The 25,463-nt window shown below is 36.7% G+C and overlaps 14 protein-coding genes and 1 non-coding gene across 17 annotated transcripts; 11 read left to right on the top strand and 4 right to left on the bottom strand.

The window, feature by feature from the left end:
* Positions 1-1,009: 1,009 nt before the first annotated feature.
* Positions 1,010-1,711, top strand: SPOG_00703 (glutamine aminotransferase subunit; the record flags this gene model as incomplete). Its single annotated transcript, XM_013168878.1, has 2 exons — positions 1,010-1,313; positions 1,344-1,711. 2 exons carry the CDS (start codon positions 1,010-1,012, stop codon positions 1,709-1,711), a joined length of 672 nt encoding a protein of 223 aa, XP_013024332.1.
* A 244-nt stretch (positions 1,712-1,955) lies between these two features.
* SPOG_16306 lies at positions 1,956-2,027 on the bottom strand. The gene has a single exon. It is a non-coding gene; the product is annotated as a tRNA-Glu (tRNA).
* A 467-nt stretch (positions 2,028-2,494) lies between these two features.
* SPOG_00704 (PEK protein kinase Hri2) lies at positions 2,495-4,867 on the top strand. The gene is made up of 4 exons (XM_013168879.1): positions 2,495-2,728; positions 2,818-2,856; positions 2,911-3,457; positions 3,506-4,867. Exons 1-4 carry the CDS (start codon positions 2,608-2,610, stop codon positions 4,752-4,754), a joined length of 1,956 nt encoding a protein of 651 aa, XP_013024333.1. The 5' UTR covers positions 2,495-2,607; the 3' UTR covers positions 4,755-4,867.
* Positions 4,851-5,960, bottom strand: SPOG_00705 (nuclear HMG-like acidic protein Mak16). Its single transcript, XM_013168880.1, has 2 exons — positions 5,866-5,960; positions 4,851-5,817 (listed from the first exon to the last, which is right to left on the bottom strand). The coding sequence occupies exons 1-2, from the start codon at positions 5,925-5,927 to the stop codon at positions 4,980-4,982; spliced, it is 900 nt and encodes a 299-aa protein (XP_013024334.1). The 5' UTR covers positions 5,928-5,960; the 3' UTR covers positions 4,851-4,979.
* A 110-nt stretch (positions 5,961-6,070) lies between these two features.
* On the top strand, positions 6,071-7,858 carry SPOG_00706 (GTPase; the record flags this gene model as incomplete). Its single annotated transcript, XM_013168881.1, has 2 exons — positions 6,071-6,468; positions 6,518-7,858. The coding sequence occupies exons 1-2, from the start codon at positions 6,355-6,357 to the stop codon at positions 7,856-7,858; spliced, it is 1,455 nt and encodes a 484-aa protein (XP_013024335.1). The 5' UTR covers positions 6,071-6,354.
* A 242-nt stretch (positions 7,859-8,100) lies between these two features.
* On the top strand, positions 8,101-8,618 carry SPOG_00707 (Ino80 complex subunit Ies6; the record flags this gene model as incomplete). Its single annotated transcript, XM_013168882.1, has 3 exons — positions 8,101-8,453; positions 8,475-8,481; positions 8,598-8,618. The coding sequence occupies 3 exons, from the start codon at positions 8,101-8,103 to the stop codon at positions 8,616-8,618; spliced, it is 381 nt and encodes a 126-aa protein (XP_013024336.1).
* On the bottom strand, positions 8,553-9,408 carry SPOG_00708 (uncharacterized protein). Its single transcript, XM_013168883.1, has 2 exons — positions 9,164-9,408; positions 8,553-9,116 (listed from the first exon to the last, which is right to left on the bottom strand). The coding sequence occupies exons 1-2, from the start codon at positions 9,196-9,198 to the stop codon at positions 8,798-8,800; spliced, it is 354 nt and encodes a 117-aa protein (XP_013024337.1). The 5' UTR covers positions 9,199-9,408; the 3' UTR covers positions 8,553-8,797.
* A 572-nt stretch (positions 9,409-9,980) lies between these two features.
* Positions 9,981-10,717, top strand: SPOG_00709 (Tim9-Tim10 complex subunit Tim10). Its single transcript, XM_013168884.1, has 2 exons — positions 9,981-10,156; positions 10,339-10,717. The coding sequence occupies exons 1-2, from the start codon at positions 10,056-10,058 to the stop codon at positions 10,508-10,510; spliced, it is 273 nt and encodes a 90-aa protein (XP_013024338.1). The 5' UTR covers positions 9,981-10,055; the 3' UTR covers positions 10,511-10,717.
* A 676-nt stretch (positions 10,718-11,393) lies between these two features.
* Positions 11,394-15,366, top strand: SPOG_00710 (RNA-binding protein Puf3). The gene has a single exon (XM_013168885.1). The coding sequence runs from the start codon at positions 12,386-12,388 to the stop codon at positions 14,534-14,536; it is 2,151 nt and encodes a 716-aa protein (XP_013024339.1). The 5' UTR covers positions 11,394-12,385; the 3' UTR covers positions 14,537-15,366.
* SPOG_00711 (phosphoglycerate mutase family protein) lies at positions 14,713-16,691 on the bottom strand. 3 transcript variants are annotated; one of them, XM_013168887.1, is made up of 6 exons: positions 16,083-16,691; positions 15,729-16,037; positions 15,530-15,652; positions 15,415-15,480; positions 15,353-15,374; positions 14,713-15,285 (listed from the first exon to the last, which is right to left on the bottom strand). In XM_013168887.1, exons 2-6 carry the CDS (start codon positions 15,783-15,785, stop codon positions 14,924-14,926), a joined length of 630 nt encoding a protein of 209 aa, XP_013024341.1. In that variant the 5' UTR covers positions 15,786-16,037; positions 16,083-16,691; the 3' UTR covers positions 14,713-14,923. The 3 variants fall into 3 exon arrangements, with proteins under 3 accessions (XP_013024341.1, XP_013024342.1, XP_013024340.1); XM_013168888.1 differs by having other exon boundaries at positions 15,729-15,847; XM_013168886.1 differs by having other exon boundaries at positions 15,729-15,841.
* Positions 16,139-18,262, top strand: SPOG_00712 (inner centromere protein Mis6). Its single transcript, XM_013168889.1, has one exon. It carries the CDS (start codon positions 16,176-16,178, stop codon positions 18,153-18,155), a length of 1,980 nt encoding a protein of 659 aa, XP_013024343.1. The 5' UTR covers positions 16,139-16,175; the 3' UTR covers positions 18,156-18,262.
* SPOG_00713 (queuine tRNA-ribosyltransferase) lies at positions 18,195-19,781 on the top strand. Its single transcript, XM_013168890.1, has 3 exons — positions 18,195-18,398; positions 18,447-19,020; positions 19,065-19,781. Exons 1-3 carry the CDS (start codon positions 18,269-18,271, stop codon positions 19,576-19,578), a joined length of 1,218 nt encoding a protein of 405 aa, XP_013024344.1. The 5' UTR covers positions 18,195-18,268; the 3' UTR covers positions 19,579-19,781.
* On the top strand, positions 19,723-21,824 carry SPOG_00714 (cohesin loading factor Ssl3). The gene is made up of 4 exons (XM_013168891.1): positions 19,723-20,041; positions 20,101-20,232; positions 20,274-21,540; positions 21,618-21,824. The coding sequence occupies exons 1-4, from the start codon at positions 19,865-19,867 to the stop codon at positions 21,710-21,712; spliced, it is 1,671 nt and encodes a 556-aa protein (XP_013024345.1). The 5' UTR covers positions 19,723-19,864; the 3' UTR covers positions 21,713-21,824.
* A 102-nt stretch (positions 21,825-21,926) lies between these two features.
* On the top strand, positions 21,927-23,394 carry SPOG_00715 (Der1-like family protein; the record flags this gene model as incomplete). The annotated part of the gene is made up of 4 exons (XM_013168892.1): positions 21,927-21,973; positions 22,018-22,057; positions 22,104-22,169; positions 22,255-23,394. 4 exons carry the CDS (start codon positions 21,927-21,929, stop codon positions 22,672-22,674), a joined length of 573 nt encoding a protein of 190 aa, XP_013024346.1. The 3' UTR covers positions 22,675-23,394.
* Positions 23,395-24,098: 704 nt separating this feature from the next.
* SPOG_00716 (C-5 sterol desaturase Erg31) lies at positions 24,099-25,426 on the top strand. Its single transcript, XM_013168893.1, has one exon. It carries the CDS (start codon positions 24,117-24,119, stop codon positions 25,014-25,016), a length of 900 nt encoding a protein of 299 aa, XP_013024347.1. The 5' UTR covers positions 24,099-24,116; the 3' UTR covers positions 25,017-25,426.
* The last annotated feature ends 37 nt before the right edge of the window (positions 25,427-25,463 follow it).

Genomic DNA, 25,463 nt, shown 5'->3' with positions numbered 1-25,463 from the left:
TAGGTAGTTCTTTGGGAAAGCAGTTTGTAGAAAGAGTTAGTTGGTGGATGATTGCGGCTTTTCTTCTTTCCTTCTTTTATTACGCCGTATAGCGTACAGTCGAAACTGAATTCATTTGCTGATCAGCTTTTGAAATGATAAACTGAGGGTTGAAGCATTTCACTATCATTTAATGGTTATCACTTTGGATGTTAGAAGGAACATATCCAGGAGCTAGTAATTCTTCAATCAAGAAATAAGAAAGCCAAGTCATGAGAATACTTTGTTACTGTAAAGAAGCATAGAAAATACGATTTGTTTCAATCGCCATACACTATTCTTGCATATCGATAGAAGTTGCTTGCACAGCCATCTGTCAATACAACTTGAAACTAAAATGGTTACACCTTTTGAGGAATCTTTCGTAGTTATTAGTTTACGTAATTAAAGCTTGAGACATGACTTTCTTTGAGAATGTAGTGTTTCAAGCGAAAGAAATTGCTAGTAATGATGGCTACAATGAGCAAACCTGATCAAATGTAATAGGCATGGTCCAGCTAAAAATTAACTTCTTATCTGCTACCGGTGGTACATGTATAATTATTTTCTATTTTTCTCTTTTGTTTACACCTTGACGAGAAGCATTGTCGCAAACATCGTTAACCTTATCCAATCAATCATTATGTAAAGGAAAAAAATGCTACGCGCTAATATCTAATCAGATAATTTTATGCACTGGGGGCAAACTCACCTTGGCCACCAACGCTATGGATCCTTAAAGTATATAAAATAGAAAATTTCCTGGCGAAATTTTACGAATAAAAGAACACTGGTTCGTGGACGTGTTTAATAGAAACGACCTTTTTTGAAGGCCATCCTTTTGGTTAGTATATTGAAGAAACTTTTTCGCTTGGGTTTCAGAAGGATTGATTTTTGCCCTAAGTTATTTTTTTAGAAAGTTTTCTTTTTTGTTGGATTTATTCTCTTTCTTTTTCCTCCTTTTTTTGGATTCTTTCATTTGTGTATCGATATGTCATCGGCTTCTATGTTTACTAGCTCTTCTCGCGTTCATGACCCTTCGAACGCAAAGGTTCGTATAGGTGTGTTGGCCCTGCAGGGAGCTTTCATTGAACATATTAATATCCTGAACTCCTTTGACGATGTCTTCTCATTTCCCGTAAAGACTGCTGCCGATTGTGAAAACATCGATGGCCTAGTCCTGCCAGGCGGTGAGTCTACTACCATGGGCAAACTCATTACCATTGACCCTGATCTCCGGGAAAAATTAGAAAGCTTGGTAGTCAAGGGGGTTCCTATGTGGGGCACTTGTGCTGGTATGATTCTTCTTTCCAAGAATTCTCTAGGTGGAAAGTTTCCCGACCCATACTTGTTGCGAGCAATGGATATTGATGTAACTAGAAATTACTTTGGTCCTCAAACCATGTCGTTTACTACCGCTATTCGACCCACCGATCTTATGAGATTTCATAATACGAAACGTCTGGAAGCCTTTGATGCAACCTTTATCCGAGCTCCGATTGCTTCGTCTATCAATTCTGAGGATGTTCATGTTTTGGGAACCATTGTTCATGAGGAGAAAGAGGTGGTTGTAGCTGTTGAACAGGGTCCATTTTTGGGAACTTCGTTTCATCCCGAATTGACTATGGACGATAGTTGGCACAAGTGGTGGGTCAACGAACGTGTAATTCCTATGAAAAACACTGAAGCTTAATTTATTCTACTTCAAGGATAATGCATATCCCTATCTAGAAGAGGACGACTAAATATAGAAAACGGTTCACTCCAGTTCAGTTGGCAATCTTAAGATGATACCCTATGAATATTTATTAAACCAGTATGTACTCTTAGAATGTTATATATTTATATATCATATTTACGTGACTAGAAGAAATATAATACCAAAGGTGGATAAGATATTTATGAAAGACAAAAAAAAATTAGTAAATCTAAAAAACTTCCGTTGCGGGGAGTCGAACCCCGGCCGCGTCGGTGAAAGCGACGAATCCTAGCCGTTGGACCACAACGGATTTGCTTTCTACTTCTCTACTCCAGAGATATGTATACAAGTTTTGATGTGTCGCTAGTGTATATATATGACTTTTGTTATTACTGACTTCTCTATTATTGAAAGAAATTATATATTATATGTAAAAATCCGTAGTTTTTTAAATTTGTTCTGAAGAATAGCTTTTTTAAGATTTCTATTTTCACGGAATCGACGTTTCTCTGAAGGATCAGTTTGAAAAGCAAGGTAGAGTACATTACGAGAACCAAAAAAGAAATAAAGTAGAACGATCTATTTATTTATCTTGAAATATAGTATAGAGATGCTTGTACATATTTCCTTTCATCTCCTTCATTATATATTTTACTATTGGGTTCTATTTGTTTGTTTATCAATGCAGGTTACACCATGCTTCGCCAAGGTAGCAAAAAAGACTGCCACACAAAAGTATGTTTACATTGCCTGAAACCTTCCAGAAACAATAATTGAAGGGAATTCTTTATAAATAGGTTAGTGAGGTTATATCGAAGAAAAGGGTTGATGTCTGTATTTATTATCTTTTAAAAGATCCTTTCTTGTGAGAGTTTGCTGGAAAGTGTCAAATGCTATATCACAATTCCGGTAGTTTATCTTCGTCCTCTAACACAGATACTCTTGCTATTGATCAGGCTTTATCCTTACGAGAAGATGGGAAATTAAAAGAATTGTCTACCAACAGGCATGGTATGTGTTCTTTTCCAAAACATTAAAAACTTTTGCACCCATGCGCTCGGTGGTAATCTTATGTCAAATACTAACAACTTGTTTTTTAGGAAGACTTTTATTTACGGCTTTACTAGAAAACTTTTGTCGTATGTTCCAAATCTGACGCGTATAAGCATATGATATACTAACCCTTTTCGAAGAATTATATGATTCAGATCCGTCTCGCTCCAGAAGGCTCTTTACGTTAATTTGCCAAACTTTAAAACGTATTGGAATTGTTGATGAAGAGTATATTGAGGAACTTGCTGGAATTCGATCGACTTATCAAAGTGCTCTGCATCACTTAATCACTCAAGCTAGGGGGGTCTTGTTCGAGGAAGATCAAGGTAAGCAAGCACCATTGCCTATAGAAAGATACATTCCAGAGAGATCTTATGAGGAATTGCAAGGAGCTCTTCAAAGAATCTCGGCTTCTTCCAATCCCTCTAGTTCCCAACAACATTCGCAACCAAATAGCTTTACGTCTGATCCGTGGCTGCATACGAAGCATTCTCGATATGCGAATGATTTTGAAGAGCTACAAATCCTTGGCAAAGGTGGCTTTGGCGCCGTATATCGGGTGCGCAACCGTGTCGATGGCGCTGAATATGCCATGAAAAAAATATTTCCTACTTTTCAACAGATGCCTTACACTAAAATCTTTCGCGAAATAAAAAGTCTTGCAAAGCTGGATCATCCCAATATAGTGTAAGTACCTTCTTTTGTGGTACACTAATTATACTAACGCTTTTCAAGTCGGTACTATGCTAGTTGGTTAGAAAATACTTCTGAAATAGTGCCAAACGTACATAAGCCTACCTTGTCTTCAAGTAGAATGATACAGGGCCTGGAGTCTCTAGACATTAGCCGCGAAGATTCCATCACAATAGCCAACAAAGAAGACTCTCTTTATTATGATGACTATTCAAATAACGACAGTATCATTTTCGCAGCTGAAGTATCGGGGCAGTCGGACAATATATATATTCAGAAAGCATCGCCCGAAGCTGGCGAAACCAGTGACTCTTACCATGATCGAGATTCGGCGAGTAAGTATGGTTCTTCCTATGATGACATTATTGAACCTCCAGGTGATTCAAGCGTTCGTTACACTTCTACTATAGCTCCGTTAAATTGCTTTATTTTATACATTCAAATGCAACTCTGTACGGACGATTTGGAATCATATTTGTTTCGACGAAATTCTAGGGTTTCGTTTCCCTTGTCCACGATAGATGCTCAGATTCACATAGATTTATTTCGAGCTATTTTGCACGGTGTCATTTATATTCATGAAATCGCTCATCTAATTCATCGTGATATAAAGCCGAGTAATGTCTTTTTGGCAAAATCTCTTACAGTAGATCGTGGCTCTGTACCTTTGTACAGCTATCGGGACAAGGAAAACAATGACTTGGATAACTATACACCAAAGTTGGGGGATTTTGGTTTGGTGATTGACAACGAAGGGAAAACGCTCGAGTCTGTATCTTTTTCGAAAGATCTTCAACATATATCTCCAATGGATGCTACTCAGCACGTTGGTACTATGACTTATGCTGCTCCTGAGCTACTTGATGCATTAGCGTCTCATGGTAACGTTCCTGTATCCGAGGCCATAGATGTTTTTGCTTTGGGTATGGTTCTCTTTGAACTTCTTCATCCTTTTGATACGGCTATGGAGCGGGCTTCAAAATTAAGAGATTTACGACAAGGTGTCCTACCAGATAAATTCATTGAAAATTACGTTTGTGAATCTAGTCTGATTTTGTGGATGACGGCAAGGGATCCATCCAAACGCCCGATGTTGTCTGAGGTTTTAAAATGTAACCTTCTACCCTCACACGTCGCTGAGGTAAGTTTTGAAAAGCCTGAAGCTATGTTCCCATCTCAGTCCATTGGAACTGACAATCGTTATTTGGTGAAGATTATTGAGGAAAACAGACAATTACGAGAAGAAAACATTCTTTTACGAAATGAACTAGAACGACTGAAAAAAAAGTAATGAAAGGATTGGTTTGTTGGGATTTACGCGGATTGATAAAAATTACAATTGATATGAAGCATATATAGTTGATGAAAGCTACGACAAATAAACGGTTTTTGGCATAAATACAAGTAATTATTAGTAATCAAAATAAAGTATGAAACAAAAACCCTTTTCCTAAAACCAAAGAGTAGGCATAAAACCTGAACCCGAAACCCAAAATTCCATTTTTTTGGAAACCCTTTACCAGGCATGCTCTTGTTGAACGGCCGGAGCAGTCTCATGTTCGCGTTCATATTCAACGTGTATGTGAGGACCATGTCTCTTGCGAGACTTTTTATCTTCAACAGACTTACGTTTCTTAGATGTCGCATCTTCTTCGTCTGAAGTTTCTTCATCCTCATCGCTTTCATCAGAAGTTGCAGATTCTTCAGAACCTTGATCAGCCAACCAATCTTCTAAATCAGAAATCTCTTCCTCCTCCTCATCCTCGTCTTCATCAACATATTCGACTTCGGCATTTTCGATATCTTCTTGTTCCTTCGCTTCGTCAACCAGACCCTCACGAGCAGACAAAACCTTTTGCCAAATTTCCTCGTTCACGTTGAGAGGCTGATCACCGTAAACACCACTCTTAAGCCGCTCAACCAATTCTCGCTCGATGTTCCTTTCTAATTTGGCGGCAATCAGAGCTTTACGTTCTCTAGTTGTTTCGCGGTGCTTTTGCTTGGGCTTTATGGGAATTAAAGTAGGTTGATGTTTAAGAGCAAGCCTCCTGGCTTTCATTAAGTATTGAGTAAGACGAGTAAGTCTTTGCTTGCAACGATGAATCTGACGCCCAGGCCAGTACAATAAATTTTGATTAATTTGTTCCAAAGCTTTCGTATAGTTCTTGGACAGCTTGATCCGTTGCCATAACTTTGCAGGCGAGTGTGCTCTTTCAATTGTTTTCATATACAGATACAGCTTTCCATTATCCTCTCGAACTGTAGCATAACGAGAATTTGCCAATGGACACGACTGTCGATTACAAAGTCCAGTAACGTTGTACTCATTTCTGCAAAAATTTAATGCTTCACCTCTAACTCAAATGTTAGCACTTGTATCCTTCTAACTCCGTATCACTTACTTTATCCTATAAGAACAGAATTCATGACCAATAACTTGCCAAATGACTTCGTCTTGCTGCATTTTGGCAGATGGTGTTTGGCAAACTCTTCTTTCCTGCAAATTCTGTGTGTGTACGAAATAGGGTATTGTAACGAAAGTTAATGAGTTTTCTAACAGAACGCTACAATACACCTTCAAAAAAACACATATTTTTGTTGAAGAAATTGGGATTTTTTTTCTCTCAAGGATCTTTTTATTTTTGTATTTTTTTTATTGTATATTTCACACGTAGTAAGTGAGAACATATGAAGTAGCATGAAAAGAATATTGATTTGTTATAACCTATAAACTCTACTGAGCTTATTTGATACTGTATTTTCATTAAAAATTTAGTTTGCTTCTATTTTTTTCTGTACTTTTATCAAAGTTCTACACGCAAGCTCATAAGGGAATACGAGTCGGGTCTTGAAGACTTCTTTGTATGAAAGATTGAAAAAGAGGTATAGTAATGCAACGATTTCAAGGTATCTCTCAATTTGTACCGACGATTTATGCTTTATCGACTCCTGTAGGTCGTGCAGCCCTTTCGGTTGTCCGTGTTTCAGGACCTTCTGCCAGTAAGGTGAGCAGTTCACTTTCAATAAACATAGACTAACTTGCGAATATTTTAGGTAATTCAAAAATTGACTGGAAAGGTACCACCTCCGCGCTTGGCATCTTTGCAAACCATAAAACACCCTATACGGTCTCAAATTGTTGATAAAGCATTGATTCTATATTTTCAGAAACCGGCGTCGTTTACCGGGGAAGACATAGCAGAGTTCCATTTACACGGCGGTAGGGCAATTATTGCTGAAGCATTGGATGCAATTGAGCAAACCAAGTTGCCGAATTTGCGATATGCATTGCCTGGAGAATTTTCAGAGAGAGCGTTCTATAATGGAAAAACTGACTTGACGCAGTTAGAAGGACTTGCTGATGCCATTGACGCTGAAACAGCAGAGCAACTCTATGCTGTCTCACAACAAGCTCATGGCGACCTGTATCGTATATGTTTCCAATGGAAGAATAAGTTAGTCGAAAGCAGAGCACTTTTGGAGGCTACCATTGATTTTTCAGAAGAGCATGAATTGGATCAAAAAGAGTTCGATCCTATATTAAAGGAAATTCAAAGCTTAACTATTGAAATGGAACGTCATCTGTCCAAGGCAAGACCGACAGAAATCCTTCGACAAGGCATTCGAGTAGCTGTAGTGGGACCACCAAATGCTGGTAAATCAAGCTTGGTGAATTATTTGGCAAAGCGAAAAGTATCCATTGTTAATGAGCAGCCAGGAACCACTCGAGATGCTATTGAGACATTGTTGGATATTCATGGCTTTCCGGTGTTCTTAAGCGACACGGCTGGATTCCGACAAGGACCAGACGTTCAAGAAATCGAAAGCATTGGGATTGAGGTTGCGAAAGAAAAGGCAGAACAGGCCCAGGTAATTTTACTTATATTACCTTCTGAAACCTGGACCGGAGAATCATGTGTTTTAGAAAGCGAAATTTTTGACCTTATCGAAAATTTTAAAGCTCAGAAGCAACATGTTCATGTGCTGTTAAATAAAACCGACCTCGTTCAGGAAGCGTCTGAAGCAGCGGGCCCGGTGCGCAAATTCCTGCATCAGGCGCTTAACATCCCATCATCACATATCCACGAGGTGTCTATTAAAAGTGAAAAGGGTCTTGAACAAACACTCGATGCGCTGGCATCATCATTCCGAATTATTTCACGTGTGCAGACTGAGAACAACGGTGACACTGGATATGGCTGGAATCAACGTCAAAGAGAAGCATTAAAAGAATGCATAAAACATTTAAAGATATCCCTTAATCATGCTTCCGACGTGGTCATAATAGCAGAAGAAATGAAACTTGCGACTGATGAAATTGGTCGTATTACTGGAGCAGTGAACGTTGAAAGTTTGTTTGACATTATTTTTTCTAGGTTTTGTGTAGGAAAATGAATTATTTCTTTTCTGATTAAATGAAAAAGTCTTTCTCTTATGCTTACATTTAAAGTACTAAGTGTTGTCCTTACAATTACTACATTGCACGAAAATTGTATTTCCATTTCATGAAAACATAAAATTAGTATTTTATTTTCTAAAAGATTTATTTTCATTAAGAAAATTCATAAAGCTATAAACCTAGGGACGCCTTGCTAACAACATCACGAACCACAAACTCCATAGCGCCAAAAAAAGCCATGGAAAAACCAGCAACAGTGGAAGATTTAGACATCAGTTTAGTTCCAAAACCGTTTCGAAATCCGAACTATAAAGCTCAGTCCAGAAGAAATCGAAATTTGAAGCAAACTTTGCAAAGTGACCCAATTCAGAATGATCCCACTAAATTGTCCTACAGTTCCATAGAGGCACCCCCAAGCGTTCTTCCACAACCAAAATATTGCGATGTTACAGGTTTGCCAGCTCCCTACACTGATCCAAAGACACGTCTACGGTATCACAATAAAGAAATTTATGGCTTAATTCGGGAACTACCATCAGGTGTTGATCAAGAATATCTTAAACTACGTTCTTCGGATATTGTTTTAAAATAGTGTATAAATAGGCTCTATAGCTTGGAGGTACGAGAGCTAGAAAACCCAGACAAGACATGAAAGGATTGAGAAGTCTATCTAGCCTTGAGGTACACTCATATGTGTTTGTATATGTTTATTCAATTAACTATTATTTATTAAAGATGATAAATATCGGAGATTAAGAAAAGTGGTGTTTTACTTCTGTGCTGTGTTGCTGAATGTTGAACTGTGTCTGAAACGCATCCCAAATTCGGCTGGTTGAAAGAGGACTCGTTTTGTTCCGCCCAGGTATAAATCCAAGTTTTTTCATAACCGGTAAAGAAACTATAATGGACGAGAGTAGATTTTTCATGGATGAACTTTAAAGTTGAGAGATCACTTTGTCTAATGCTCGATTGGATTTTAATGCGTTTCTCAAGACATCCTGAGCTGCAATGGTAGTAGAAACAACGCTTCCTGTACCATCATTTTTTTCTCTGACGGTTTGTAAAACGCAGCTACCACGAGAATAGTGATTTGTGATAGACACTGTTCTGCCAAAATCAAGATGTTTAGCAAGTTCTTGAGCATGAAGACATGCATCTGTTAATTGAACAAGTGTTGGTTTATCAGACACTTCGGGATAGCACAAAATTTCTTGTAAATTGGCGTCCGCGGCATACATGACAGTTTTTTCGTTACTGAATAAAAAGGTTTAGCTCAAAGAAATATGGATATGTAGACATACCTTGCGATCTCTGCCAATTGTTGAGAAACTGACATGTTGAATCCAAATAGCAGTATTCAATGACTGCTGTCAAGGGGAAGAATATGGAAAAGAGGTCGATTGAAAAAGAATAACAGAAAAGAGGTTCCGATAATTGAGCTTCGACTTTGTTACCAAAGTTAAGCCATAGCAAAGCTTCTTGTAGGTTGTTTACGGTGGATGAGTCTTAGAGGATTGCGTTCATAAACACGCTTTGCTAAATATGGATTACGAGTGATTTGTACAACACAAAAGAAAGGTAAGGCAGCGTAGCATTATCTAACGAATTGCTTTTGACAAAGAAAGAAAAGAAGTAAAGTAAAATAAAATGAAAGAGAATAAATTAATTAAGGAGTTGAGATTGTAGTGACAATTCCATACCGAATGAAAAGGAATGCAACAAAACCGTGCAATGTAATACCAGGGCTAAGGCTTTCGACCAGAGTTATCGTTGATTTGTAGCAGGGACAAGTTTTGTAGATTGATACAAGAAAAGGTTTAATTGTCAAATTCATGAATCATGTCCTTTATTCAAATTTAGAAAGGAAGGGAACAGTTTCAGTCTCCTGGGCCAAGTATCTACCAAAAAATCCAAGGGTTACCACCGAACAAGCCAGAATTTACATTCCATCTTTTCAAGTAAAAAAAGGTTTCAAAGGACTTTCTTTTCTCCAGCAAAGCAAGCCTCTGATCTGCTGCAAAAGCCTCGAAACCCCATTTTTTCTAAATTTGTTTACACTCTCCAGCTGTTACCTGAACGTTACCTAGTCCTGTGAAGTTGGACAGCTTCCATAGACAAGAGAAAACCAAACTTTTGCCCAAAAGGAAGAATCATAACGCCCAGTTCATTGTTTGGAATTCAAATTTAGCCAACATGTCATTTTTCGGAATCGGAAGGGGAAATCAATCTGTGAACCCTCAAAACATTGCTTTGGCTGAGCAGGAAGTAGAATTAAGTGTGGAGATTTTCAACAGGTATGTTTCGTCGCTTTTATAAAGAATGGTTGACAAAGACATAATCAGCCTTAAAGAATGGTTCTATTGAATGCTACGCAGGTATCGGAAACCTTTGGAGTTGCGGGCGGTTGAGCATGTCTTTTCCTAATTCATTTTCACAATGATACTTCTGAATTTTTTTTGTTAACAATTAACTGCAGAATGGTATCTTCTTGTCATAAAAAGTGCATTGCTACACCATACAAGGAAGCCGATTTGACCAAAGGAGAAAGTGTTTGTATTGACCGTTGTGTTGCCAAGTACTTTGATACTAGTAAAGTTTTAGGTGAGCACTTGAAGAAAATCGGCGAACAAAATGCTCCCCCTCAGTAAGAACTTTATGACAGATTTTTCTATGGATGGTTTTCACTAGTTTCCCAGAAAACCATGTCTCATCATGGAAAGGAAAATGTTTGTACAATTCCTTTGACCATGAACCTTTATTCCAAAAATTTTTTTAATACATTCTATTTTGTATTTCTACAATGGCTCTCATCGTTCTTAAACTATACTATTAACTTTCACATCTCTTGAACCCTTCAAACCTGCTGACTTTTGCTGGACTTATTTTTACAATCCAATCCAAACTTGGTCGTCGAAACTTTTCAAACTTTTTCAAATTCATCCTTTGCTATCGTTTTACACCAATGTTCTTTCAGTAACACTCTTAAAGCAAACTTTCATCTCGATCCCCTCCATCTTCTCTTTGTCTTTGTTTATGAACATGGAATTCGCAATAAAATATGAGCCCCATGGCTGTTTCTTTGTTTCAAAGTTTTTTAAAAATGAATCTAATTTGTTTACGGGGGTGCTTTTCCCAAGTCGAGTCGATCGTCAGATCGTCAGTCTTCCGTTCCAACGAATTGTTCCGTCAAACCTTTTTGAAATCAAAGATAACTATCTTATACTTGCAGTTGATGTTGATGAGTTCATTTTAACAATTTAACTGTCTTTGGCTTCTAGAAACCAAAGTTGCTTCCACCTCCTAAAGTCACTTCAAATAACTGTGTTGCTCGTCGAATTTACTGATACAAAACATGAATTTCTGATTCTTAAACCGCAGTATGATCATTTAACAAGCAGATGCTGAAGGCTCTTTACGTTAATTTTTTATTGCAACATCTGTCTGCTTTATTTTGTTACTCCCTTATCCAACGAACGTTCTTTTAGTTCGATTCAAGGGGCGTTCCATCATCTCGTTATTAAATGAAAAACAACGACATTGTCTGACTTCATCGGAAAAGAAATTTTTTTCTAAAAAAATTGTAAAATTCAAGTATTTTTTTTTACAAAAGTCTTGATTTTGGTTTATTCTTCAATCTACCGTTTCCAAAAATGGCATGACATAAACGGAGTGTAGGTACCTCCCTTGTCGGGAACCATTTTAGTGAGGAAGCCTCATATTTTCTTAGTTCAGTTTTTACTTTCACTACTCCTCCTTTTGCCTTTTTCCTTTCCGTTAAGCAAATCTCAATTAAAAGAAGCTTTTTCGCTCGTTCAAGAGGAATTATTCTGAACACAATTCTACCAAACTATTTACTGGCGACTTATTTGATTCTAAAACTCGTCTGTTGATCCGAAAAAGCTAGAAGGGTTCAATTGACTTATTTGCATTTCATTCTACGTGTGTGTGTGTGTGTGTGTTTTTTTTTTTTTTTTTCTTGACTATCTCATCCCATTAAGAGAATTGAACATTGGATGTTCTCGTTGTTTTTGCAGAATTGATTCGTCCTTCCATTGCTCATTGCCCTGCAGATTCCAACCGTTTATTTCCATACATTTGAATGTCTGTATTTTCATTAAATTATTGATAACAATTTTTTTGATATCCGTGACATTTCCAAGCTCGGTGGTTTGGCAGCATCGACTGATTGTTCATTATACGCTAAAGTTTTTGAAGAAATCTTCCATTCTTTTCCCTCGAGTTGTATATGATAATTAGTTTTCCTATACTTCCTTTAAGCCCTGTTATTAAGCATAATTTTACTTATACTTAAGGCAACCTCTTCTTCTTATTGTTTCTTTTCTTTTCTGGTTGTTTTTTATCTTCTCTTTACGACCTTTATTGTACTTCCTGGTTGATTTCTCTTTATTTTATTCTTTTTTTTTGATCTTTTCTGTTTCGCTTCTTTCTTTTTAACCCACTTTTTGTTGGTTTCAAGTTGTTTATTATCTTTTTATCATCTTTGTTACTCGTTTTAATTCACCATGTATGCTACTGTAAAATCAAACGCGAAAGTTTCTGATGGCATGAGTGAAAATGCCCCGTTTAACTTTTCTTCCGGATATACCGACGGTCGTCCAAGCTTGATTTCAAGTGGTTCACCTCGTGAAAACATGATTTCTTCGTTATCACCATACTCCCAATCTTCTGGAAGTGATGATCACTCTGATACTTCCTCATCTTTCCTCAATCCTTTTCCGTCTTTCCATCGGTTGTCAATGAACCAAGAAACCGCAGATACCGTCTCTCTGAACAGTGCGCATCCTTTTCGAAACAAACATCTGGCAAAACCGCCTCTTTCTTCTTTAACAAATTTACAGGATCCCGTTTTTACTCACTATCCTGCTAACATTGAGTCTCCATTTCACTCTAAAGGCCTTGTTGATTCGAGTAATAAAAGCAACGCCCTTAACCAAGACACCAGTTCTCCCTCAAAGGTTAATTTATACGGTCAGCTCGGCTCTGATTCTGGTGTTCGCTTTCCCCAGTCTTTACAAAACTCTGTTCCTCCTTTAAAAGCCGATTTAGGAAGAACTCTTTCTAGTGGTCTTCCTCAAACACCTTCTAGTCGGATTTTATCTCGCCATACTCGAGCTCACTCTGACTTTTGGAAGCCTGTTAATCGACGTGCTGTCCGCCATACGTCGCATTCTTCCATCGGTGATATGGCATCTATTACACAAGCGGCTCCATTATCCGGAACTTTGCCAAACTATAAGGATAAGCTAGATGTGAATTTTCTATCTCCTCCTAATGTGGTAAATGAGCGGAATTCTATTTCCGCAACATCTCCAACTCTCGCTTCTGACATATCGTCTTCTTCAAAGTCTGACCTTACTTCTATGCCTCTTGTTTCAAACCAATCCGTTTATCCAATTGCTAATCCGACGGTTAAACACAATGCATTAGATTCTTCAAGGTCTTATGCAAATATCAACCAGGATTTAGCTCCTGTAGGTGGTTTTGGAAGTATTCCAATCGATGGTATCTCAAATCCGTATCCGACCTTAAACGTCGAGGATCAGTTACTTAAGGGATCTCATGGACATAATTATTTTTCTCAGTCTAAGCTACTGCATGTCTTCCATAATAATAAAAAGAAGCGATTCGAGCTTTCTGATATTTTAGGAAACGTCGTTCTATTCAGTAGTGATCAATATGGCTCAAGATTTATACAACAGAAATTAGCAACTGCTACTGAAGAAGAGAAAAGTGCTGTTTTCGAAGAGATTATTTCTAGTAATTGCTTACAACTTATGATGGATATTTTTGGAAATTATGTTATACAGAAATTTTTAGAATATGGTACAGACAAACAGAAAACCCTTTTGGTTTCCAAAATCAAGGGTCACACTTTTGTATTGGCTGTCCACATGTATGGTTGTCGTGTTGTACAGAAGGCAATAGAACATATTGCTACAGAACAGCAAGTTGAAATTGTTAGTGAACTTGATGGTCATGTATTGGAGTGTGTTTGTGATCAGAATGGAAACCATGTCATTCAAAAGTCTATTGAATGTATAGACTCAAAGAAGCTTGGTTTTGTTTTTGAGGCTTTGCGACCTCAAATACATGTGTTATCGGCTCATCCTTATGGTTGTCGAGTAATTCAACGAGTTATTGAAAAGTTTACATATGAACGTCAAATTATAATTGATGATCTCCTTCCTTATTCTTTACAATTGACCCAAGGTCAGTATGGTAACTATGTTGTTCAGCACATACTGAAAAAAGGCACCAATAAGGATAAAAACTTTGTTTTTAAACTAATAACTAAGAATTTGCTATACTTGAGTTGTCATAAGTTCGCATCAAACGTTGTTGAAAGATGTATATCTTACATTTCCGAAAACGATCGCGCCTATATTATTCAAAAAGTGCTAACTGAAAAAGTTGACAATGTCAGCATTTTAATGTTGATGATGAAAGACAAGTATGCAAATTATGTGGTTCAAAAGCTTCTGGAGGCTTCAAACGAAAAGGAGCGTGAATTGCTAATTTCTTATATATACCCTCATATATCAACTCTAAAAAAATACACTTATGGTAAACACCTGATCATGTCTGTTGAACGATATCGTCAAAATCCACGAAGCGAAAACTCAAAGGAAACAAGGCTTGATAAGAAGGACTAATTTCAGAGGTTTGTGAATATGAATGATTGTGTTTTCCTTATGTTTAGTTGCTCGATTGGATTCTGTATATAAATTCAAAGGTTTTTTATATTTTATATTTTTAAACGATTTTTATGATGAATGGATTCTAGTTTGTTTACGAGAAACAAAGCTACGTTACTGCTATGTTACTACTATGAATATTTCTTATTTCATGTGTTTATATCACTTTTTTTTAGCATCATATGACGACGCGTCTGACTCTAAACACCTCACGGATTTTCTGCTTTATATAAACGATTTACGAACGCTTAATTTCTAGACAAAATGAATCGACTCTAATTTTTGATAAAATCCTTAGTGAATTAAATCGTCAGGTATAATAAAAAAAGTTAAGAGATGATAACTTTATGCGATGAGACGACCGTGTTCCTCTGATTCTAGATGAGCAGCATCTCCAAAAGTATAAATATGTCCTGTACCTTCAGAAGTAACTTCGACTTCCGTAATGCTAGTGTTGACAGTAAGAATTTTCTTTTCCAATTTGGTACGATCATAGGTATAACCCTTTTCTTCCATAAAATGAGCACGAAGAGCATTGATTACACCTCCATGACAAAGGACAACCACAAATTTCTTTTTTTCAGATAAAGGAACAACGTGCTCGTCCCAAAATTTAACAAGTCTTTGCATTAAACTTGAAAAACCTTCTCCGTAATGATCAGGGTGCTTAGTACCCATCAGGCGTTTTGCTTCAACCACGTTCATTCCTATTGTTTTCTCATTAGCACTTCCAAGACTTTTGTAGGTATATTAAAAAAGCTACGAATACTGTACCTTCCAATTCTCCATAGATTCTCTATTACAGTCAGTAAAGTATGAATATAGTACCAACTTACTTCTCTGATTAAATCTGAATATTCAATAGGAATTTCCGGCCGTAATTCAAGTAAAGGGGCAATAGTCTATAATCTATGTGAGTTTAGATATTTCTCAAGTTTTCATTTCGCAAACCTCTCGGCAACGGCTCATTGAGCTGCAGAAAATTTGATCGATTCCTAGAGTCGAAAGTCTGCGGCCCAATAATTGCGCTTGAAGTTGACCAGTTTCATTCAAACTTGTGTCAGCAGATCCTTGCTAAATAGAGTATTAACAAAATGTCCCAATATGTAATAGATGAGAAAACAACTAGTTCTTTCATGTTTCATCATACCAAGATTCCGACTTTGTTTTGCTCCGTTTGACCATGGCGAATCAAAAAAACTTTCATCTTTTTATATCTTATGTAAAATTATAAATGTGATACTCAAGAAGGTAAATAGTTGTCTAGTACTGCGAGATTAGTATATATTTGGTGTATTCAATTCTGTTAAGGTAAAGAACGACAGAGCGACATAACGTTATGAATGGTATAAAAGTAGAAGATATGGGAACATACATAAGTAGTTGTAGCACCAACTGAAGTAGATCGTTCTCACAGAGACTAAATATTCGTGATTCAATGTACACTCTGTTTACCGCTCTTTTATTAGACTTATTCTATTTCTGAAGTCTCTTTTTCACTTACTTGTTTTTTAACTGGAAGAAAAGTAGCAAATTTATGGTCTATTTGGGTTTGTGCAGGCCGGGATAGTAATGTGTACTACCTTTCTGTTCCTTCATGACTGAAAATCAAAGTCATGGGTTTTATGATTTACAAGATGGGATTGAATGGATAAATAGGGCTTCTGAGGCTCCTGTAGGTTCTAAGAAAGTTGTTTCTAGTCGTTTACGACAGTTCCAAGGTTTGGCTTCACAGGAAGGCTTGACAAACGAAGCAATTGAGTCATTGCTGAACGTAGCTTTGTCTTTTCACACGAAATTCGATAAAAGCCAACTGACGATTATTATAAAAAGCTTGTATCCGAAGCAGTTAATATCGCACTCCATAGCCGTCAAAATTTTAGGCTGTTTGGATCCTTATGGAGTCCGTTATGCATATGCATACCAAGAGAAATTGTTGAACTGGTTAGCTCATGTGTATGAATTTTTAGAAGATAAAGATCGCTTTGCAAAGTTCTATGGAGTCTTATTTCATTTTCTGGACTATGTCACCCTCCGTCCTTCTCTTGTGCGTTTACTAATTTTGACGACGAAGCACTCTTATATAAAGAGATTCAGAATTTACCAATTGTTATCCTTATATCAAAAGCCAGGAAATGCCAATGATCCCTATATCCTCGAATTGTTGTACACTTACAAGCAGCATTATCCAGATGTCATAATAGGCTCGTTTCAACAAAGAAGGGCTATGTCATGGAAGATGGATGTCTTTTGGGTTGCGAGGGTTTCAGATTTGATTCATTCTTCGACGGTTTCTTCACAAAGTATGCTTCGGTTATCTGAGAAGCGCAAAAGAGTACCAAGTTTAATTCCGGAATTGCTCACTATGGAAAATAAAATAGAAAATGTTTCTTTGAATGAAGTATTTACTATTTCACAGCTCTCTTCTACGTTCGAAAAAGTGAAACAACCAAACCAAGTTGCAGCAGTTCTTCATAGCTACGTTTTTTTCCTGTACTATCGCCTCTTAAATGAAAATTCTTTAATAAGCAGACTAACGGAATGGTTATATGCTAGTCTTTATCATGGGTTACTATTTAATTATGCAACTCTTGAACAACGACTTGAATTTTTTCATTTTTTCTATCGACATTTATTATACTCAAACAATACCTTTCCATTTCTTTACGATTTTATAAGAAAATACTTAATGAAGCCTTCCTTGCCTTTTAAGGAATATGAAGCTATATGTCACTTAATGACCTGCCTGGATGTTGCGAGGGATGAGCAAGAATGTGCTGAGTTTTTTAAGCAACTTAATCTATACACAAAAAAACTATCTTTGAGAGAATGTGAGATCCATCTGAGTTATATATTTATCTGGACATTGCGTCTCGTCAATAAAACAAACTCGAGACAGAGGTTGGGATTGGCAGGTGTTCTCCTGAATTACATTTTCGCGCATTTGTTTCATTTACTAGAAACATTTTTTTGGAATGACAAACTTTTCCCTCCTTTAGCCCTGATTATGACAACCATCTTTAATTCAATGAGTGATACAAAACTTCGTGTATGGTCAGACATTGTCCCTATTCAAAAATTCATACAATTTCTCTTTATGAAAAGCTTTCCTTATGCTATTGAGACTAGTTTTCGATTGATCCAGTCAGCAGAACAAAATTTAAGAAATCAAGGCCCAAGAGATTTACAAGAACATATGAAGCTTATACATCAGCAAATGATACAATGCTTATTAAATAATTCAAAAAAATCAGAGTTTATCCATGCTATCTTTTCTGATTTGAATCTACAATCAATGGATTATTTTGAGTCTGTTTCTGACACAATCTGGTCTTTAACATCTGGTGCCCAGTTCAGTTACTATACTTCACAATATTTACAAAAGAAACAGGAAGAGGACCCTACTTTCATTCAGATCCCTTCAATGGGATTAACAGAACCAATGTATCTAGAACTACAAAGAAAGCTTCACTTAGCACAATCTTGGTCTTCTTTTCAAAATGGTTTATTTTCTTATTTAAAAACAAAGCATTATAAAGCTATTCATCAATCATTGCTCTCTTTATCCGGTCGTTGAAGGTTTTTTTAAAAAGTGTTATGTCCTACTTCATACAACCAAGCTACTAATAACCCAAAATTTTTCGTTGAGACTCAGGACGGCCATCGTAAACAAAGCTTCCTTTCAATTAGATGGTTTCTTCTTATCCAGCTTTGAATTATAAAGTAATCGCAAAATGCTCAACAACGCGTGCTAGAGCAAGCATTCTTGAGTTGCCGCATGGTCCTGTCGAAGGACCTGTTTTTATGCCCGTAGGAACTCGTATGTTCACCAGTAGACCTTTAGTAAAAATTTACTAATATATTGTAGAGGCCTCTTTAAAAGGTGTTCTACCAGAACAGTTGGACAGAATGGGCTGTCAAATAATGTTGAACAATACTTACCATTTGGGGCTAAAGCCAGGAAAAGAGGTTTTACATAGCCTTGGAGGAGCCCACAAATTGCAGTCGTGGAAAAGAAACTTATTAACTGACAGTGGTGGATTTCAAATGGTTTCATTGTTGAAGCTTGCTACCATCACTGAAGAGGGAGTAACCTTTTTATCTCCTAGGGATGGAACACCAATGCTGTTAACCCCAGAGCACTCTATGGAGCTCCAAAATACAATTGGGTCTGACATTATGATGCAGTTGGACGATGTAGTTCATACCTTGACTGAAGATACCCGAATGGAAGAAGCTATGTATCGATCGATACGGTGGTTGGATCGATGTATAGAGGCACACAAAAATACAGATACTCAAAATCTTTTTTGTATTATTCAGGGAGGATTGAATAAGAAGCTACGAGAGATTTGTTGTAAGGAAATGATGAAAAGGGATACCCCAGGAATCGCAGTTGGCGGGTTATCGGGAGGAGAGGAAAAGACAACTTTTTGTGAAGTGTAAGTATGCAAATGTCTCTATGAGAAATATTAACGATTGTTAGTGTCCACACATGTACTGGTATACTTCCTGAAAACAAGCCTAGATACCTTATGGGTGTCGGGTATGCTGAAGATCTAGTGGTTTGTGTTGCTTTAGGTATGGACATGTTTGATTGTGTCTATCCTACGAGAACAGCAAGGTTCGGGAATGCATTAACGAGAAATGGCATCCTGAATCTTCGAAACCAAAGATTCAAAACAGACATGAGTTCTTTGGAAGAAGGATGCCTATGTCCTTGTTGCGTCCCAAAGGAAAAAGGTGGATGGGGAATTACCCGAGCTTTTCTGAACTCATTGGTATCAAAGGAAACCGTTGGTGCTCACCTCGTAACAATACATAATACTCATTTTCAATTGCAACTTATGCGTGACATGAGGTCTAGCATTATAAAGGACTGCTTCCCTCAGTTTGTCAAGACATTTTTTTCTATGTGGCATAATGGAGATCGTTCTTCTTATCCCGAATGGGCTGTAAATGCGTTACGTTTGGTGAATATTGATCTCTTAGAGGACTAAGAGGAAAAAATTAAGTTTTTAAAAGCTATGTGGGCTTTAGTAGCTTTCTCAAAACGATAGTTAGGTTTGTTTTTTTTAGACTGCCAACTTGATAGGAATAATATAAAAAGAACTTAATTAGATTCATCGTGATTAATATTACTTGTTTCCTGCTCTATAAATCATTATACCAATAATAAATAACTTTGCAAATCGAATATAATATAAATTGAATATTTCCTCAAGCACTTTTAAGGACTTTTGATCATCCTGACTCAACTGCTCTCGTATACAACCAAACAATGTTATGACTGTTCACTACACCGAAGGAGAGCATTTTGTAAGCTCCAGGCATCTATTTCTATGGCCTTTGGCTGAGGTTTATTTTCGAGAAGCCGAAAAAACTCTACAGCACAATGGAGTTACAAGAGCTTTTAGTGATTTACTGACAGGTGGTCTCCGTTGTCTTTATGCGGTTTTACTGGTTCGTACTTTTTATTAGTAATTTTTATTAGTACATTTTATTGACATTATTTTACATAGGATAGCACTGTTGAACCACGAGTTGAACTATTTACTAGAAAGCGTATATGCGAACTTTTGTTGCACCATACACAAGAATATGCTGATGCTGAGGCTATATTAAATCGAGCCATGCTAATTGCGAAGCAACACGTACGTCTTTGTGTCTATTATATGTCTCTAACGTTTTTTAGAATTTCGTCGAAGAGAAATTCAGCTTACAACTTCTGTTAGCGCGTATCTTTTGTAAAACCTCACCAAGGGCTGCGAAAGTTTTATTACTTCGTTGTATCAAAGAGGCAGAAGAGTATGCAAAAGTAATGGAAATGTATGGCACACAAGGTGTTGCCAATGCTCATAAATGGGTATATGAATTTTATCTCTGTTCCTCGTCTTTTCAAAGTGTCCAGCAACTTTCTAAAAACATATATAATTATGCCAATGATCATAATCATCAAGAAATGGCTCTTTTGGCATTGATATTGAATCAAGATTTACCAATGGAAGAAATTCCAACACGAACACATCAATTAGCTGTCCTTGTTTTGATAACACAGATTGTGAAATGTATAAATGAAGGAAAGATTTTGAAATCTAGAGAAAAGTTGAATACTGTACATATGCTTCTGGAATCTGATACTCTAAAATGGGGATCATCTCACATTGACTTTACGATAGACGGAGAAACCTCGATATATCTGAGATGGCTTTCCATCAATCAAATTTATATTCTCGCTTATTTAATTTCTGGAGTCTGCTACTTACCGGAAACTAGTTCGGGACGTGCCAGTCGATTTCTTCAAGAAGGATTACGCATTTCAGGAGATTTTGTACCTCATGAAACCTCAGTGAACAGATATTTTGAAACGGATCAATGGTTTGATTCTATTATTGATAATCTTAAGTGTTATCTGGTAGCGGCACATTTGAGCCGTTCAAAATTTTCGAAAGCCGAGAAAATATTATTTTCAAGCGCGGTTGAGCAAAACGACTTTCGAAATTTATTACACGGTATGCTTAAGCATAAAAAAGGAAAATTTGAAGAAGCCGAATCTATTTACAGATTAATTATTAAAAAGCCTGATACTCCCAAAGAGATTTTCATTTTGTCTACGCTCAATTTGGTCAACTTGTTACAAGATAGTACTGAAGCTAGCCACTCTTTAGAATGGATAGAAAAATCTTGCAAGGAACAGAAAAATCTAATCTATACTCTGTGGTGGATGATCCTAAAAATATCTCGAGAAAACGCTCATGTTCAAAAAACAAACAGCTTGTTGAAGCTTACCCAGCATTCAATAGACCTTTCGAATACTCAGTTGCAGTACATTGTATTTACAGAGTTGTGTACACGTTTAGGAAATATTGAGCAAGCTGAGAAAATGGCTAGCTCAGCACTCACTTTAGCCAAAAAAAGTAAAGATGACATTTGGTCTTTCTTTTCTGGAACAAAGTTAGAACGTAAGTTTGTTTGCACTCAACGGATTAAGTTAATCCCAAGACACTCAAATATACAGTTGATTAACTAATGACTCTAGTACTATATCAAGATATTCACGATTTTGAAAAGTTGACACGTCAAAAAGAAGAGAATACGAATATGTGGAAAGAGATTCAAAATTTCTTTTCTTAAATTTACGGGTAAAACATAGAGGATTGTTGGTATCCAAAAGTTCGATACTGAAGCTAAAGTTATGTAAAATAAATCATTAAATATACAGAATAAACATATCCAAATCTCCAGATTCTTCCTTGCTGGGTAGTCAAATACGTACTTCATCATAATATATAAATACTGTACTCACCTATATGTTCTGACAAACCACCATATCAAAAGTTCGTTTACAATGGCCATTCTTCCAGAGTTTATAAGGCAGACTCCTCCTGTTACAAGGTAAATATATTAAGTATGAAATTATAAATGTTAACAATGTCAAGATACCTCATTTTTGGCACTTTATTGACGACTCTGGCGGTAGTACGTAAAACATAGTAAAGCATAGAACGCGAGCTAATCGTTCAAGAATTTTGGATACCTTTCGGAATTGAAAATCTTTTTTAATTGGAAATTATTTTTATTCAAAGGAGAGGTATGTTGCTAGATCGATGTGTAAACATTCGATATGAGATGTAAAAATATCAGCCAATAGCGACCGGAAAACTGATATAGTCTAGTACTGGAGGGCTATTACTACTTTTTTGTATATTGGCCCGCTAGGTTTGGAGTCTATTTTGTACCTATCCTTTCTATTACGATTTATGAGTATGCTTGAAGAGTCAAGTCCTCCTCCACAGACAAAGAACTTCTTGAAGACACTTGGCATCATCTGTGGATCTTTACTAGTCACGTCATATTTTTTTCTTATGCCATTTGCGGCTACTTACTTTTCATTCAGTATGCTCTATATCTGGTCTTGGAAACACCCTTTGTACAGAGTTTCCATTTTAGGGTTATTTGATGTAAAAGCTCCATATGTTCCATGGGTTTTGGTTCTTTTACGATGGTTTCGTAGTGGAACCTTCCCTCTTTTGGATTTAATTAGTGCCTTAATTGGCCACGTTTATTTCTTCTTTAATGACTTTGCGACTATTTAATTGCTGTATTTATGTTTGTAAAGAAAGGCAAGCATGAACAAATGCTTGCAATCTTGAGGTAAAAATGAATGGGATCGAAAGTGATGATATACAATTTTACTGAGTCCAATTCTTTTAGGTGACTTGCAATTTTGTCTTATCCATTAGGTTGAATTTTATAAGTTTCCGTAAAAATTAACGATTGCAGTATGTATGAGTGGAAAGCTGCTTTTGGTTAAAAAGACTGCTGATAAATCCGATGTTGTATGATGTCTCAACTTTGTCCACGTTTACGAATGCGTTAGAAAGGGTTTTATAAAAATTGTCTGTCGGTTTTTTTAGGATTTTTCTGTGAGACCATCGGTTCCCTACTCAGCGATGTATGAAATGGCTAGCGTTTAGACCTTTGCCGTTGCTAAAAAAAGAAAAGTATTTGGTTTATTCCACTTGCTTTCTTTTTCTTCCTGTTGTATATAATACCTTTTGGTAAGTTATACAGAGGGATCGTTTATAATTGAGATTTAAAATCCAAAGTGAATATGGTTGCCGAGTCAATACTTTGTTAATGAAGACAAGGAAACAATCCACTGTATGGGGCTTTCATAGGTTGGATTGTTTTCCAAAAATCAAGGAAAAAACATAATCCAGCGTAAAAAAATATTACGATCCTTTCATCCTCACGTATAGTTAAGCTTGTTGTAATCGTAAAGCCGGTGATATTACTCTGTTTGTTCACATGTTTGATTTTCCAGTGTTGTTTTTTCATCCATCTTGATCGGTGACTCGAAATTCCAGGTCCTCATCCACAACCTAAGAGGAACAATTTGTATACTTCCAGACTTTTTTGAGAAGAAAAGTCCATTTTTCATAAAGACACATACTACAAACAAAGAATAGCAAATGATCACTACTAACATGGGTATTGAAGATGTTTTAGAAGTATTTTGGTTCGATTACAAAAGGTCATCTACTATTGCATATTCTTTGGCCATGAGAAAGAATGGTCCTGAATCGTAGATCTCGTAGTTCGTTCAGTGTCTGAAGTATGAAAACTCATTTCAGCTCGATCCCGCAAAATCTGAGGAAAGGCAACAAAAAATAAAATACATCTTTCTTCCATACGGAAACAAAACATTCGTAAACATAAATTGGCTGTCCCCATCAGCAAGCTAATTGGTCGAAATGCCAGTAACATCGACAGTTCGTGTCTTTCTCACTTGATTTGCTTATTTCAGTGTAAGACTAAAACATCAATGAATTCTCCTCATGGGAATACACGTTTCTTTTCTGAATCACTGATTGTTTACGAAAGTAATACAACGTGGTACGTAATCTAAAAATTCGTTTAGTAAGAGCTTAATGTAAACAGGCCAACCATCTCGTAATTAAGAAATCAGACCATTTTCTGTACAGTCTTATACGCTGCTTCGCAACCACTCTTTTTTCAGCACTCTGCATACTCCATGGATTATTTGCTGGATATAGCCGATCATTATGTCTTGGATTCTGTTTACAATAAAGCGTATCCTTTGGCTCGCGATCACATAGTGCGTGAAGCAATTAGTTTGTTCTTTTTAACATGGGTCGGAGGTTTCCTTTTGTATATAACATTCTCTTCTTTGTCTTACCACTATGTTTTTGACAAGAGCCTAATGAAGCATCCAAAATTTCTAAAAAACCAAGTATGGATGGAGATTTGGACGGCGTCAAAAAATCTTCCTGGAATGGCATTACTCACAGTACCTTGGTTTTTGGCCGAAGTCCACGGTTATGGCTATTTGTATGATCACATTAGCGATTACGGGAAAACTTATTACTTCATCTCTCTTCCCTTGTTTGTTCTCTTCTCAGACTTTGGCATCTATTGGGCTCATCGCTTTCTCCATCATCGCTGGGTTTATCCTCGTCTTCACAAGTTGCACCATAAATGGATCATTTGCACACCATATGCTTCTCATGCATTCAAGTCCGCCGACGGCTTCCTCCAATCTTTACCATATCATCTTTTCCCTTTCTTCTTTCCTCTCCATAAATGGACTTACCTTGCCCTTTTCACTTTTGTTAATTTCTGGACCATTATGATTCATGATGGCAAGTACATTTCCAACAACCCCATTGTCAATGGGGCCGCTCATCACAACGGACATCACATATATTTTAACTACAACTATGGTCAATTTACTACACTCTTTGATCGCCTTGGAAATTCATTCCGTGCTCCTGACGAGGCTTGGTTTGACAAATCTCTTCGCACAGATGATGATGTTTTGAAGAGGGAGCTTATGGAATATGAAGCCATTCGCCGCGAAGTAGAAGGCGAAGACGATCGTGACTATGCTGCCGATGGAAAAAAAATTAAGTAAACCATCTTCTTTAACTTTAGCTTTCTTCTCCCAATGGCGTTTTACCTTTGTCGTTTTGCTTACTATACTATCCTTAAATTACAACTTATATTGAATTGATTTTTTCCTCGTTTATTGAAAAAATAAAGGTTTATCCTATCTTTTCTTGCATACTGGATTTCTTTTCAATGACTACTACCATTTGCTAGTTTATAGCATCTTTTTTGTTCTCGGTGTATCTTTTTGTATGCACTTTTCTGGACAAGCCGGATCATGATTTTCTCGCCAAAGCAGTTTTAGATACGGGAGAAACTTCAGTTGTATTGCATTATAGTGTCTTTTTCCATTCGCTCCTTTTAGTTGCATAATACTTGGCATCCTAAAACTTTTGTAATGAATTAGCTTTCAAAATTGCGTGTTTAATAAAACCCTTTTACTATATGGTTTATTATACGGGACTTTATTCTT

The sequence above is a fragment of the Schizosaccharomyces cryophilus genome (assembly GCF_000004155.1).
Source record: "Schizosaccharomyces cryophilus OY26 unplaced genomic scaffold supercont4.5, whole genome shotgun sequence".
Taxonomy (NCBI): Eukaryota; Fungi; Ascomycota; class Schizosaccharomycetes; order Schizosaccharomycetales; family Schizosaccharomycetaceae; genus Schizosaccharomyces; species Schizosaccharomyces cryophilus.
This window is presented reverse-complemented; position numbering and strand designations above follow the sequence as displayed.